Genomic DNA, 14,032 nt, shown 5'->3' with positions numbered 1-14,032 from the left:
CACAGCTCCTGTTTTCTCTGTCTGAATCCTACTGTTCTTTCAAGAATTAGAAGAAAAAGTACCTCCTCTTTCATAAAACATTTCTCAAGGCAGGATGACTAACCACTCCCTCTGTGCTCCCCTAGGGCTGGAGGCTAAGCTATCCCAGCACTTATCACCTGCAGTGACATTCTCCATTATACACCTGTCCCTCCTGGACTGGGGGAGTCCTAAGAACAGGGATTATACCTTAGCCATGGCTGTGACCCCAGCATGTGGCACACAGTGAATGCCCAGTAATGTGAGTATGGCCAATGAATGAACAGCATATGTCTCTCGAGTATCCTCATGGTACCTAGCCTAGCTTACAAGGGCTTCTTCATCACAGAGGGTGGGCTATGCTGAGAGCCTCCTGGATGTGGGAATGAGATCATGAGGGTGGAGCAGGGGGTAGGACATGAAAAGGCATGTGGAGGGGGAGGGGGAGTATGTGTGTGTGGATGCAGTTCTACAACGCTTGCCTGAGTTCAGAGATTGCCATGGAACCAGCTGAATGAGACTGATCCATCTGGCTTATCCTAGAAGAGGAAAGACAACATAGGGGGATGAAAGGCCATGAGGATGCCTGATGATCGAGGAGGTGCTTGAGATAATCACAGTGACAGGCCTCAAGCTGGGGCGGAGCTCTGCTCCCTAGCAGGCAGCTTCCCATCCATCATCTCATAGGAGAGTCAGCATGGGGTATGGAAGGAGCCTGCCTGTGGGGAGCGGCAGCCTGGCTGAGTGCCTCTGAACCCCACTTGCTACCTGTGTGGTCCAGAGGCCATCAGTTCAGTTCAGTCGCTCAGTCATGTCGGACTCTTTGTGACCCCACGGACTGCAGCACACCAGGCCTCCCTGTTCATCACCAACTCCTGGAGCTTGCTCAAACTCAGGTCCATCAAGTCAGTGATGCCATCTAACCATCTCATCCTCTGTCATCTCCTTCTCCTCCTGCCTTCAGTCTTTCCCAGCATCAGGGTCTTTTCAAATGAGTCAGTTCTTCCCATCAGGTGGCCAGAGTATTAGAGTTTCAGCTTCAGCATCAGTTCTTCCAATGAATATTCAGGACTGATTTCCTTTAGGATTGACTGGTTTGATCTCTATGCAGTCCAAGGGACTCTCAAGTGTCTTCTCCATCACCACAGTTCAATTCTTCGGCACTCAGCCTTCTTTATGGTCCAACTCTCACATCCATATGTGACTACTGGAAAAATCATAGCTTTGACTAGACAGACCTTTGTCAGTAAAGTAACGTCTCCAGAAATGCATTCAAAGTAGAATCATGCATTTAAAGGTGTAAATCTACTCCAAAGGCAGCAACACTGCTCAAGACCTCCCTGGGAGGCAGGCCGAGCCATCATGTTACTTTCCCTATAAAGGCAGGAAATTCTGAGTCAGAGGGTGGGAACAAAAGTCACAATGATGGGTCTTCTGGGTGTCAGGCTTAGTGCTAGGCCCTTGAACACATGACTCCAGTCAGTGCTTATGGTAAACCTGTAAGGGAGGAGCATATATTTCCTTATGGCCACTGAGGCTCAGAGATGGTGAGTCACTCACACAAGGTCACACAGCCAGAATGTGGCAGAGTATGGATCCAACCTTGGATCATAGTGTTTAAAGCTACCTTGTTATTCCTCCAAAGCCCACAGTGTAGGAGGCTGGGTTGGTGAAGGCATTCCATTTCCTTGGTATGCAAAAGCATTTTCAGAAGGCTGCTATATATATTTAATAATTGGTATGACCATATAATCTCTTGTCAGCCAGCTTCCTTTCTGCTGCAGGATGCAGATAAGAAAGAAAGAGCAGAGTGGACGCAGGAAAATCCTACATACCTGTTGGCAGATTTCACTCTGGCCCAGATTTACCTTCTTGATTTAATTCCCCAAGACGTCTATGTCTGAATCATGTAGGAAAATGACTTCTTCGATGAAATATTAAAAGGCCACACGTGGATGTTCATAGTCTCCCTCTGACAGCTCTGGCGATAATGGCTCAGAGGGAGAAGTGGGCTCTGCAGCCTGCATCTGGGAATCAGACTTGAGTCCTCTGAGATTCCTAAGCCAGGAACATGCTGGGCTGGGCTCAGGGGGCCCAGTGACAAGGAGTCAGACACAGGAAAGTGGTAAGATGAGGGACTAGCTCTGAGGGGGTTCAGGGCAGGGCTGCTAGAAGCAGGTGATAGATAACGCGTCCATCTAATATCTCACCTTCATTGACTGGTTTCAGTATGCTGGGCACATGCGTGTGCCTTATAGGTACACTATCCCTTTTAATCCTAACCCCAAAGCCTTACGAGGTGGGACCCATATTATGCATGAAGAAACTGTGGCCGTCATAAGTTGCCACTGATTCTACTAGTTTCCTAGGGTTGCCACAGAAATCTCCATAAACTGGGTGGCTTAAAAGGAATAGAAATTTATTCTTGCACAGTTCTGGAAGTGAGAAGCCTAAAGGTGTTGGCAAAGCTCCGCACCCTCTGGAGGCTCTTGGGGAGACTCCAGGGCCTCTCCTCACTTCTGGTGTGCCCAGCATTCCTTGGCTTATGGCCGCATCTCTCCTATCTCTGCCTCCATCTTCGTACGGCCTTCTCCTCTGTGTCCTCTCCTCTTCTGCTTCTTTTAATGACACTGTAATTGGATTTAGGACCAATCTGGGTAATTCAGGATGATATCATTTTAAGATTTTTAGTATAATTGTATCTGCAAAGACCCCTCTTCTAAATAAGGTTTCATTCCTGGGTAAGGATGTTGATATATCTTTTGTGGGTCACAATTCAACCCACATTACCTAACTTTACACAGTAAATGGCTGAGCTGGGATCTGAAGTTTAGCCTAACTCCACAGTTCATCTGCTTGACTGCTGTGGGCTAAAACTGTACTTGCCTGCTGTGTGACTGTAGCCATGCTATTCAACAACCCCTCTGTGCCTCAGTTTCCTCACCTGCAGACTGGGGTAATAGATAATAATGATAATACTTCATGAGGTTGTTGTGATGATAAATGAGTTGATAAAAGGAAGCACTTGGAAAATGTCTGGCACAAAGTATGAGCTCAACAAAAGCTGCTGCTATTATTACTTTTGCTATGGTTACTGTCAAGACAATGCAGCTTTGCTGGCATCCTGGATGGAGGCTGAGCAGACCTGCAACTGAGGATGAGGCTGGACCTGGAAGCAATGCTCTCAGATCTGAATTTGCTGGGTTTGAACATCTGCTCGCAAGTGCTTCACTCTTAATGAAATATCAACCAGATAATCACAGATGAGAGACTTAAATATCTATAAGACAGCACTCTGCACAATGGATTATAATAATTTTCAAAGCATCAATGAAGGGAATGTTTCTTTAAAACAAAACCAAGTAAAACATAGAACCAATGCAAAAAGCAGCAGGACATATGAACAGACCAACAGACCAATCCCAGCAGAATCGATCCTGAGTCATCTAATACCACCTGGCCCAGGCTGGGTGTGTTTCCAAGATATAGGTCTTCTCAGGCCAGCCAGTTCGTCTCTTTAGCCTGTTTCCCCATCTCCAAAACAGCAGTGTCAAGGTGCTTTGTAAACCGTGCCTGCTGTAGAAATGTGAGGCACTCATTATTACAGTGTGTATTTGCCAATGTGGGACAGATGGGGCCCTGGGGTTAGGGCCCTAATCCAGAAAAGGGCAGAGGGTGGGTGGGCTAGGCACTGAGAATTAAGATGACAATGCTACTGTCCCCTGAGCCCTTAGGAGGGACCCTCATGTTGTGTCAGTGTCTTCCGAACTGAACTGAGCATCTTTGGGTCATGTTAAGTGTTCCATCCTATGTCAAGGTCAAAGTGATCCAGTATTTGAAGTTTAACCCACTGTCTCTTTAGGGAGACACTCCTAGCCAAACACTGGCAGAAATAATGAACATCCCACCAAGTGGCTGACGACGGTTCTACTTCAGAGAATTGTGGGTGCCGAGGTGCCTGGACATGCTGGTTCCCTTATCCCTTGCTTCCCTGTCAGTTTCTGTGGTTGATGGCTTCCTGCAGCTGGAGGCCAGGTGTTTTTTAGCCTGCCTAAAGTTCTGGTCTGCTACTTGCTCACCCTCAACTACAATGAAAAATGCTACAAAAAAACAGAAATCTGGTAGTTTTTCCTTCTTTCCCATCCCTGGCTCTCTGTCTTCCATGAGGGAAACAAATGTTTAAATGACAATTCAGGACTTTCAGGAAAACGCGAGCATGGAGGGACTCATTCAGGTCTGTGGGGTCTGCACATGTGAACCTTCCCAAGTGGCCCTCCTCCAACTCAGTCTGCATTTTCTTTGTCCCCATCATGGTCTCTAGCTGGGGGTTGGAGGGAGGGTTGGTAGGCGGCCTGGGAGTCTGGACTTCAGGGTTCTTGGATTCAGGTTTTTCTTCCCTCCTCTTTTAGGCTTAAATGTACTTTCCTGGGTCTGTTTCTAACTCTGGTATCCAAAGTGCAGTCCTGAGCCCTTCCTAGAGGTTGGTGAGGATTTGGGTTCAGAAAGTTACAACCCCGGCTGCACACTAGAACCCATGGCAATTTCTAAAAGATCCCAATGTCCAGGCCTCTTTCTAAACCAATTAAATCAGAATTAATGGGGTGTGTGGCATAAGTACCAGTACTGTGAAAAAGAATTTTTCTGGGGTGATATGGCCAGGATTGAAAACTACAAATCTACCCTACCTTTATGTAAATAACTCTTACAGCTCAACAACTAAAGGATAAATAATTCTGTTACAAGGAATGGGCAAAGGACCCAGGTAGACATTTCTCCTAAGAAGATAATACAAATGGCCAATAAGCACATGAAAAGTTGCTTAACATCATTAGTCATTCAATAGTCTTATCAAAACCACAATGAGATACGACTTCATACCTGGTAGGAGGCCTATAATCAAAGATGCAGATAAATAACAAGTGTTGGCAACAATGTGGAGACCCTGGAAAGCTCATGCATTGGCGGTGGGAACGTAAAAGGGTGCAGCCACTGTGGCATGGTCTAGCAATTCCTAAAAATGCTAGAAAGAGTTACCATATGACACAACAATATTACTTCTATATATACGTGTGTGTATATATACACATATATACACATGTATACACATACACACACACACACCATCGTGGTTATCTGGGTCATTAAGGTCTTTTTTGTATAGTTCTTCTGTGTATTCTTGCCACCTCTTCATATCTTCTGCTTCTGTTAGGTCCATACTGTTTCTGTCCTTTATTGTGCTTATCTTTACATGAAATGTTCCCTTGGTATCTCTAATTTTCTTGATGAGCTCTCTAGTCTTTCCCATTCTATTGTTTTCCTCTATTTCTTTGATTGATCACTGACAAAGGCTTTCTTATCTCTCCTTGCTATTCTTTGGAACTCTGCATTCAGATGGGTATATCTTTCCTTTTCTCCTTTGCCTTTAGCTTCTCTTCTTTTCTCAGCTATTTATAAGGCCTCCTCAGACAACCATTTTGCTTTTTTCCATTTCTTTTTCTTGGGGTCATCTTGATCACTGCCTCCTGTACAATGTCACGAACCTCTGTGCATAGTTCTTCAGGCACTCGATCATTCTAATCCCTTGAATCTATTTGTCACTTCCACTGTATATAATCATAAGGGATTTGATTTAGGTCATATCTAAATGGTCTAGTGGTTTCCCCTACTTTCTTCAATTTAAGTCTGAATTTGGCACTAAGGAGTTCATGATCTGAGCCAGTCAGCTCCCATTCTTGTTTTTGCTGACTGTATAGAGCTTCTCCATCTTTGGTTGCAAAGAATATAATCAATCTGATTTCTGTATTGACCATCTGGTGATGTCTACGTGTAGAGTCATCTCTTGTGTTGTTGGAAGAGTATGTTTGCTATGACCAGTGTATTCTCTTGGCAAAACTCTGTTAGCCTTTGCCCTGCTTCATTTTGTACTCCAAGGCCAAACTTGCCTGTTACTCCAGGTTATCTCTTGACTTCCTACTTTGGCATTCCAGTCCTTTATGATGAAAAGAAAAAACCGTTCAACTTCAACTTCTTTGGCATTAGTGGTTTGGGGCATAGACTTGGATTACTGATACTGTAGACATCCTGGAATGCGAAGTAAAGTGGGCCTTAGGAAGCATCACTACAAACAAAACTAGTGGAGGTGATGGAATTCCAGTTGAGCTATTACATATCCTAAAAGTTAATGCTATTAAAGTGCTGCACTCAATATGCCAACAAATTTGGAAAACTCACCAGTTGCCACAGGACTGGAAAAGGTCAGTTTTCATTCTAATCCCAAAGAAAGGCAATGCCAAAGAATGTTCAAACTACCACACAATTGCACTTATCTCACACGTTAGCAAAGTAATGCTCAAAATTCTCCAAACCAGGCTTCAGCAGTACATAAACCAAGAACTTCCAGATGTTCAAGCTGGCTTTAGAAAAGGCAGAGGAACCAGAGATCAAATTGCCAACATCTGCTGGATCATCGAAAAAGCAAGAGAGTTCCAGAAAAACATCTGTTTCTGCTTTATTGACTATGCCAAAGCCTTTGTGTGGATCCCCACAAGCTGTGGAAAACTCTTAAAGAGATGGGAATACCAGACCACCTGACCTGCCTCCTGAGAAATTTGTATGCAGGTCAAGAAGCAACAGTTAGAACCAGACGTGGAAAAATGGAATGGTTCCAAATTGGGGAAGGAGTATGTCAAGGCTATATATTGTCACCCTGTTTATTTAACTTCTGTGCGGGGTACATCATGAGAAATGCCGGGCTGGATGAAGCACAAGCTGAAATCAAGATTGCCAGGAGAAATATTAATAACCTCAGATATGCAGATGATATCACCCTTATGGCAGAAAGTGAAGAGGAACTAAAGAGCCTCTTGATGAAAGTTAAAGAGGAGAGTGAAAAAAGCTGGCTTAAAACTCAACATTCAAAAAACTAAGATTATGGCATCCAGTCCCATCACTTCCTGGCAAATAGATGGGGTACCAATGGAAAAAGTTACAGACTTTCTTTTCTTGGGCTCCAAAATCACTGCAGTTGATGACTGCAGCCATGAAATTAAAAGATGCTTTATCCTTGAAAGAAAAGCTATGAAAAACCTAGACAGCATATTAAAAAGCAGAGACACTACTTTGCCAACAAAGGTCCGTCTACTCAAAGCTATGGTTTTTCCACTGGTCATATATGGATGTGAAAGTTGTACCATAAAGAAAGATGAGCACCAAGGAAATGATGCTTTTGAACTGTGGTTTTGGAGAAGACTCTTGAGATTCCCTTGGACTGCAAGGAGATCCAACCAGTCCATCCTAAAGGAAATCAGTCCTGAATATTCATTGGAAAGATTGATGCTGAAGCTGAAACTCCAATACTTTGGCCACCTGATGCGAAGAAAAGTCCCTGATGCTGGGAAAGATTGAAAGCAGGAGGAGAAGGAGATGACAGAGGATGAGATGGTTGGATGGCATCACTGACTCGATGGACCTGAGTTTGAGCAAGCTCCGGGAGTTGGTAATGGACAGGGAGGCCTGGTGTGCTGCAATCCGTGGGGTTGCAAAGAGTCGGACATGACTGGGCCACTGAACTGAACTGATACTCACATACACACGCAATTACATACCCAAGAGAAATAAAACTATGTGGTCACATAAAAACTTGTACATAAACACTCATTGCAGCATTACACAAAATAGTCAAAAAGTGGAAACTACCCAAATATCCATCAACTGATAAATGGACAAATGAAACATGTAATATATCCATATAGGGGACTAGCACTGAGCCATAAAAAGGAATGAAGCACTCATATGTGCTACAACATAGAAGAACCTTAAAAACATTATGCTAAGTCAAAGAAGCAACATATGAAAAGTCACATATTATTGTATGATTCTATTGGTATGAAACCACCAGCATCAGCAAATCCATAGAAGCATGAAGTAGATCAGTGGTTGCCTGGGGCTGGAGAGGAGGAGAAATACAAGGTGATGGGTAGAAAGAATAGGGTTTCTTTTAGGGGTGATGAAAATTTTCTGGAAGTAGATAGTGAGGATGGTTATACAACTTTATGAATGTACTGGATGGCATCACCAACTTGATGGACATGGGTTTGGGTGGACTCCAGGAGTTGGTGATGGACAGGGAGGCCTGGCGTGCTGCAATTCATGGGGTCGCAAAGAGTCCGACCGACTGAGCGACTGAACTGAACTGAACTGAAAACCACTGCAGTATATATTTTAAAACTAAACTTTATGGTATGTGAATTATATCTAAAAAAAAAGATATCTGCCCTGCAGAATGGCTTGGAAAGGGCTACAAGTGGGAGCGGGCCTGCTTAGAAAGTTGTGGTAACAACCATAAACAACTTAGTGACCTACACAATGACGGTTCTTGACTCATTGTCCCTGTTGTGCAGTGTGTGTCAAAGTAGCTCTGCCTCTTAGCGTCCCCTCTGGGATGAGAGATGATGGTACTTTGGACCTCAGTGGAAGGAGAAGTGGTGGATTGGGACAGGATTTGGTAGTAGAGTATGCAGGACTAGCACAGAACTTCTCAGAGAATATCCCACTGATCTGATAATAAGATTGCCCCAAGACTGGCTTCATTCAATTGTTCAGCTAGTGTTTATTGAGTGCGTTCTATGTGCCAGGCGTATTTGCAGGTACTGGGGATGCAGCAGTGAATACACAATTTTGCCTCCTCCCTATTCTCATGGAGTTCACATTCTAGTGGAGGGTGGGCAGCTGTGACAGTGATGGGAAGTGGATGGGAGGCACTACAGTAGTCATTAAGGCTGAACATTAATACCTATTTCTTTCTCTCCTGGGTGCATAGTAGGTCTGCTCTTTCTTGCCCTGCTGAACCCAGGCATGGAGGATTAACATGTTCGGGTGAATGAAATATGAGTGGAAGTGACATGTGACAGCCTGCAATGGAAACTCTAGCCATGCGTTCTTTCTCTTTGCCACAATAACCATCCTAGAAGGTGCCCCACCAGCTGTGTCCTGGGGTGAGGATGCTGCAAGTGGAGGCTACGGTTGATTCTCTATGAACAAGTGCTGTGATGGGCAAAACCTAGCATACCCAGTTCTCTTTCACTCTTCACACTCTGAGGGACATTCCATCTAAACCCAATCCTGGCTCATATTTTAGAAAAGCAAGCCCAGTATCTCAGCACATAAGGCAAACACAAAACCAGGAATCTGGAGACATGTGTCACGGAGAAGATGACAGCCCATCCTGTGTGCATCTCGTCTTGCCCATCAGACTGTGCAGACCACCCGGGAGCCTGAGCGTGGCACACAACAGGACGCCCATCAGTGATGAGGGAGCGACCGGGTGACACACCATTTACAAAGAGGTGGACTGGTTGGAATTCCCCCACAAAACAGAGGTAGTGTCTCCGTGTTGCCACAGCCCATGTTTCTGCCAATATGGACATGGTGGTATTTAAAGGCTCTCTTTGCTCAAGAACTGGAACGTCTTTACTAAGTGGTCAGAAGATGCCAGTATGGCAGATAATTTTCCAGCTGTTTTGCCCCCATGGCACTTGGGAATTCATAGTACACAGCCCACCGCCTGCAGAGCACCTGGACAGGTAGAGACCAGAGGATCTGCACCACAGGGCCTTCCCCTGGTGCAGTGGGTTCTGCATCTTTAGCTTGGTGTCCTGAGGGGCCTCAGCAGCCCAGGTACCTCCTGAAGACACTAGAGAAGCCAGTAAGGAAGCTGCAACAAACTGCAGTCTCCCACGGACCCAAGACACCTTCTGAGGAGAGATGTTCCAGAAACCCAGCTGTGGGTTTCAGGCAGAGTGGCCTGTCCATAGCCGGGGCCCATGGTGCCAACGGCAGCTGGAGCTGAGCCGGGATTCCTGCCAGAATGTCTGTAGGCATCCTTACGAAGTCTGTCTGCTATCATTCCAGTTAAATCTCGCCTAGTGTTCTCAGTTAATAACTTAATCTGGAACTTACACCTTGTCTCCTCTCCCAAAGGACCTGAGGTAGCACACAATAAAAGCCCAAACACAACAGGACAGTTAAAAATAAAGACAAACGCTCAGAAGGCGAGATAATCCTTCAGGAACTCGAGAAACGATGGTTATGACGGCTGAGTGTGGAATTTGGCTCCAACTTTCTGGCAGTCAAGGTTAAACAGAAGACAGAGTGGCTTATTCAGTAGGGATTGCTTGATCAAAGGAAGGCAGTTGCAAGTTCATGCCCGGGCAGGGTGGGGGTGGGGTTGGGGGTGGGGTCGGGGGTGCACAGCCCATTTCCTGGCACTTTCGTGAGGATCTATCCTGTGGATCCTTATCTCTGGGGCATTAAGTCACACAGTGAACAACAGTCTTATAGAAAATGCTGAATCATTCTTCAATTGGCAGCTTTAGCTTCATAAATGGGCCCTTGATAAAAGGTGAGAGTGTAATATTAAATTAAATTGCAACTCGGCAAAGACATTTCTTGGAGAAGTCGGCTTAATGGGCCCAGACAGATGGGGTGAATTCGGACATATGGAGGCACAGGGAGAGAGTTCCAGGTGGAGGGAACAATTTATTCAGTAAATATTTACCGAGTACTTACTGTGAGCTAGGCCCTGCCAGTGGGTGCTGGGGACACGCAGATGGCCTTGGCCTCTGAGGAGGTCACAGACTAGGAGGGGCCAGGTGCACAGACAGATAATTACCAGTGTTGTGACCAGATGAGGGGCCAGCAGGGTGAGGCAGGGGCCCAGACAGTGCATCCAGGGCAGCCTGCTGTTCCAAAGGCTCCTGGAGAAGATGCTTCTGACCGCCTCTTGAAGGTCAAGTAGGAATTTTTAGCACGGAGATGGCATATTGGGGTGGGAAGGAGGGTGTCCTGGGCAGAGGACAGCAGGTACATGGGCATGGAGGAGAGAGTAGGACATTTTGGGGAAGTGCCACTATTAAGGGGAGCTGAGCACAGGGGCTGAGGGAGGGAGCTGAGAGATGAGGTGGGGCAGGGGGCAGAAATGAGGCCAGATCATTGAAGGCCTCCTGAGCTGCTAAGGAGTGAGCTCACCCTCCAGTCGATGGTGGGGGCAGGATTTAAACAGCAGAATGACAGCGTCAGGACGTCAGATGGTGTAGCCCCTCTCCTGGAAGGGGTTAGGGTGCTGGGGTGCTCTCAGCAAGTGGACCCACCCAAGGTCCAGCTGAGTCCCAGGACCCTGGCTGGGATGAGGTTTGCCTCGGGTGGGGCCTGAGCAGGGCCATCCAGAAACCACGGATGGTTGCGATGAGAGACCTGTCCTGCTGTTCAGGGCTGGCAGCGATGACCCACTGGCTAGAATGTGACCTTGGCATTGAAGTCTTGGGCCACCAGGATGCCCAGGGGCAGCCCACAGAGCAGGGTGCGCCCTGCGCACCCCTCACCCTGGCCATCTCATATTTCTTATTTGAAAATGAACAGTGTGAGATGGAGCTTGGACAAGCATTATGAAGATACCAGATGTTTCTGAAAGTGTCTGCTTTAGGATTGGATTTTTTTTTTTTTTTTTTTTTTTTTTAGCGCAACTATAGAGGGAGGCAGAAGATAAGAGTTAAAATTATTTAAAACTCTTATGTATTTGCCTCTTCCAATATCTGTTTCCATAGAAACGTAACTGGAATAAGACACCAGTTTCAGCGCCAAGTGCAGCCCATGACTTCCAAAGCCCCCATCTGCTTCTACCAGAAAGCACGGCCAAAGCACAGAATTTGGAGGGAAGTTTGAAGCACTCCTCTGGCCCAGAGTGCCCTTTACTCAGTTACTGTCTGGATGGCCAGAAAGCCACAGAGCCCAGAGCCTAGGTGGTTCCTGGGGTAGACTGCCTGGAAGCCCGTGCTGCCAGCCTGCTGCCATTTCTATGAGTGAACTCACACACGTGGCTCCTGTGGGTGACCACCTGCACGTGATTCCATCTCTGCTGCCACCTGTCTGGGAAGCAGATGAGAGGAGCTCAGGGAACACAAGGCAGCCTGGGGACGCTGCCTGCAGGGCTGCTGGGGCTTCAACGCTGGTGGTCTTTAGTGCTGTCAGCCTTTAGAGGTCATCTCCTCTCCCTTTCAGAACCCCCTCAGAACAGCCGGGTGGAGGCATAGGTGGTGGCCCAGTAGAAAAGGAAGGCTTGAAAGAAAGCAGACAACCCTTCCATCTAGATTCACAGGCTGTCTTCACACCATCCTTACACACTGCTTTCACTATGGGGGAAATGATCTCAAATTATTTTCCTTAAAAGAAAAATTCCACATGGGTGTGTGTGTATGCACACACATACACAGTGTCAGTTCTTGGTTTTCATCTTACTTGATCTAAAAGCAGCATTTGACACGCTTCATCAAAACTTCCTTCTTGAAACATTGTCTTCATTTGGTTTCCTAGACACCAGACTCATCTGATTTTCTTCCTGTCTCTATGGTTTCTCCTTCTAGGTCTCCTTCGCTGTTTACCTCCTACTTCCCAGATCTCCCAGCACTGGGGTAACTGAGGGTCTGTCCTTGGTCCCCTTCTTGTCCCCATCCATGTGCCCCCCGCCCCGGCCCCAGTGCTCTCACCTAAGGCTTTGTGTCATCTATAGGTTGACTGCATCCAAGTTCCCCTCTCTAGTTCACATTCTCCCTGAACACCACACGCATATGTCCAACACCTACTCACCATCACCACTAGTAGAGTAGGTAGACAAAAAAGGAGAGTTTCCCCCTTTTTTCCAAGAAAACAAATTATATTTTAAAAATCTTTTAAGACATATTTGGCAGATTTGTCCACACCTGCTACATCTGAAATACAGAAACAGCCAATCTTCCCATCAGACTCCATAAAGCAGAGGATGCAAGGGGTGAGGTGCCATGCAGGAACACAGATGACGGGGACACGTCATCAAGGTGGAGGGAGCATGTTAGTCCTTGTCTTGGTTGGAAGCCTTTCTCTCTGGAGACCTCTCCTTCCTTCTTCAAACACCTCCCATGCAGGGACAGCTTTCTCCCCCTTGCCCCCATCTCTGGGGAGCTCTCTCTCCTAGCCACCCCCTTCCTTACTGATCACCGGGTCAGAGTCCCCTTGCCTGACCTCCTCCTGTTTCCATCATTGCTTAGTGGCTCCTTGGGCCCCAGTCAGGGCGTCTTTACTCTGACTGGACCCGTTCCCTGAGTGGCCACACTCACTCAGCCCCACATCTCCCACGCTCAGTGTGTTGGCCACCCCTCTCCCAAATCCCTGCCTACTGGAAGAACTGCCCCCTGTGCTCTAGGACCCTGCATCGTCTTCTGAGGGCCTCTGCCCAGAAAGAAACCCCTCACGTTCCCTCCAGAAACTGCTCCTCATTCTGCACCTGACCTCCGTGATGAGGTCCAGTGTCCATCACCCAGTCAGAAGTCCGGGCACTGCCCTTGCTGCCTCCCTGTCCTTCCCCCTTAGAGCTGGTCAATCACCAAACCCTGTCACATCTGCTTCTGTAATGTCCCTCAAATCTACCCACTTCTCTCTGTTCCCACTGCAACCGCCCCGCTTTAGATCTCCACCAGCTCCTGCCTGGACCGCTACAAAAACTGTCTCTGAGCCATTTTGGCCCTTTGGCCTCACCCCTTCATCTGTTCTCATCCTGCAGCCAGGAAATCTGATCATGTCACTCCCTAACTAAATGTCTTTAATTTTGGATTTTAAACTCCTCTGCTTAGCAAACAAGGTCCCTAATGGCCCAGGCCCCACCTGTGCCATCATTTGTCCTTCCTGTCAGCTCCCCAGGCACCCTCAACTTTGGACAGCAGAAGCATACTGTATATATCTTTAAACCATTTAGAGAAAATGATAAACTAACATCAAGTTTAATGTTGAGAAGCTAGGTGCTTTCCCTCTAAGATCAGAAAGCAGGCAAGGCTGTCCTTTTTCACATTCCTGTTCAACACTGTACTGGGAATGCTAGCTGACAGAGAAATAAGACAAGAAAGGAAACAGAAAGTATATGGATTGGGAAGGAAAAATTGTCCCTTTTGTTGATGACATGATTATGTAGAAATTCCTAAAGAATTAACGA

The 14,032-nt window shown here is 46.6% G+C and overlaps 2 protein-coding genes across 9 annotated transcripts in view; one reads left to right on the top strand and one right to left on the bottom strand.

The window, feature by feature from the left end:
- Nucleotides 1-14,032, bottom strand: part of GABBR2 (gamma-aminobutyric acid type B receptor subunit 2) — a 370,642-nt gene that overhangs the window by 35,110 nt on the left and 321,500 nt on the right. The gene's annotated exons all lie outside the window — the stretch shown is intronic.
- The window catches only part of LOC138433434 (uncharacterized), a 92,535-nt gene that overhangs the window by 56,176 nt on the left and 22,327 nt on the right, over nt 1-14,032 (top strand). Inside the window, exons 7-8 of one of the 8 annotated variants that reach the window (XM_069576095.1) lie at nt 126-280; nt 8,837-10,456. The exons of 5 other annotated variants lie outside the window; for them this stretch is intronic. In XM_069576095.1, the coding sequence (XP_069432196.1) occupies nt 126-268 (143 nt within the window). In that variant the 3' untranslated portion in view covers nt 269-280; nt 8,837-10,456. Of the gene's footprint in view, nt 1-125; nt 281-3,880; nt 4,130-8,836; nt 10,457-14,032 lie in introns of those variants that run through there. 2 more of the 8 variants (XM_069576096.1, XM_069576102.1) reach the window with 2 other exon arrangements.

The sequence above is a fragment of the Ovis canadensis genome, chromosome 2 (genome assembly GCF_042477335.2).
Source record: "Ovis canadensis isolate MfBH-ARS-UI-01 breed Bighorn chromosome 2, ARS-UI_OviCan_v2, whole genome shotgun sequence".
Classification (NCBI taxonomy): domain Eukaryota; kingdom Metazoa; phylum Chordata; class Mammalia; order Artiodactyla; family Bovidae; genus Ovis; species Ovis canadensis.
This window is presented reverse-complemented; position numbering and strand designations above follow the sequence as displayed.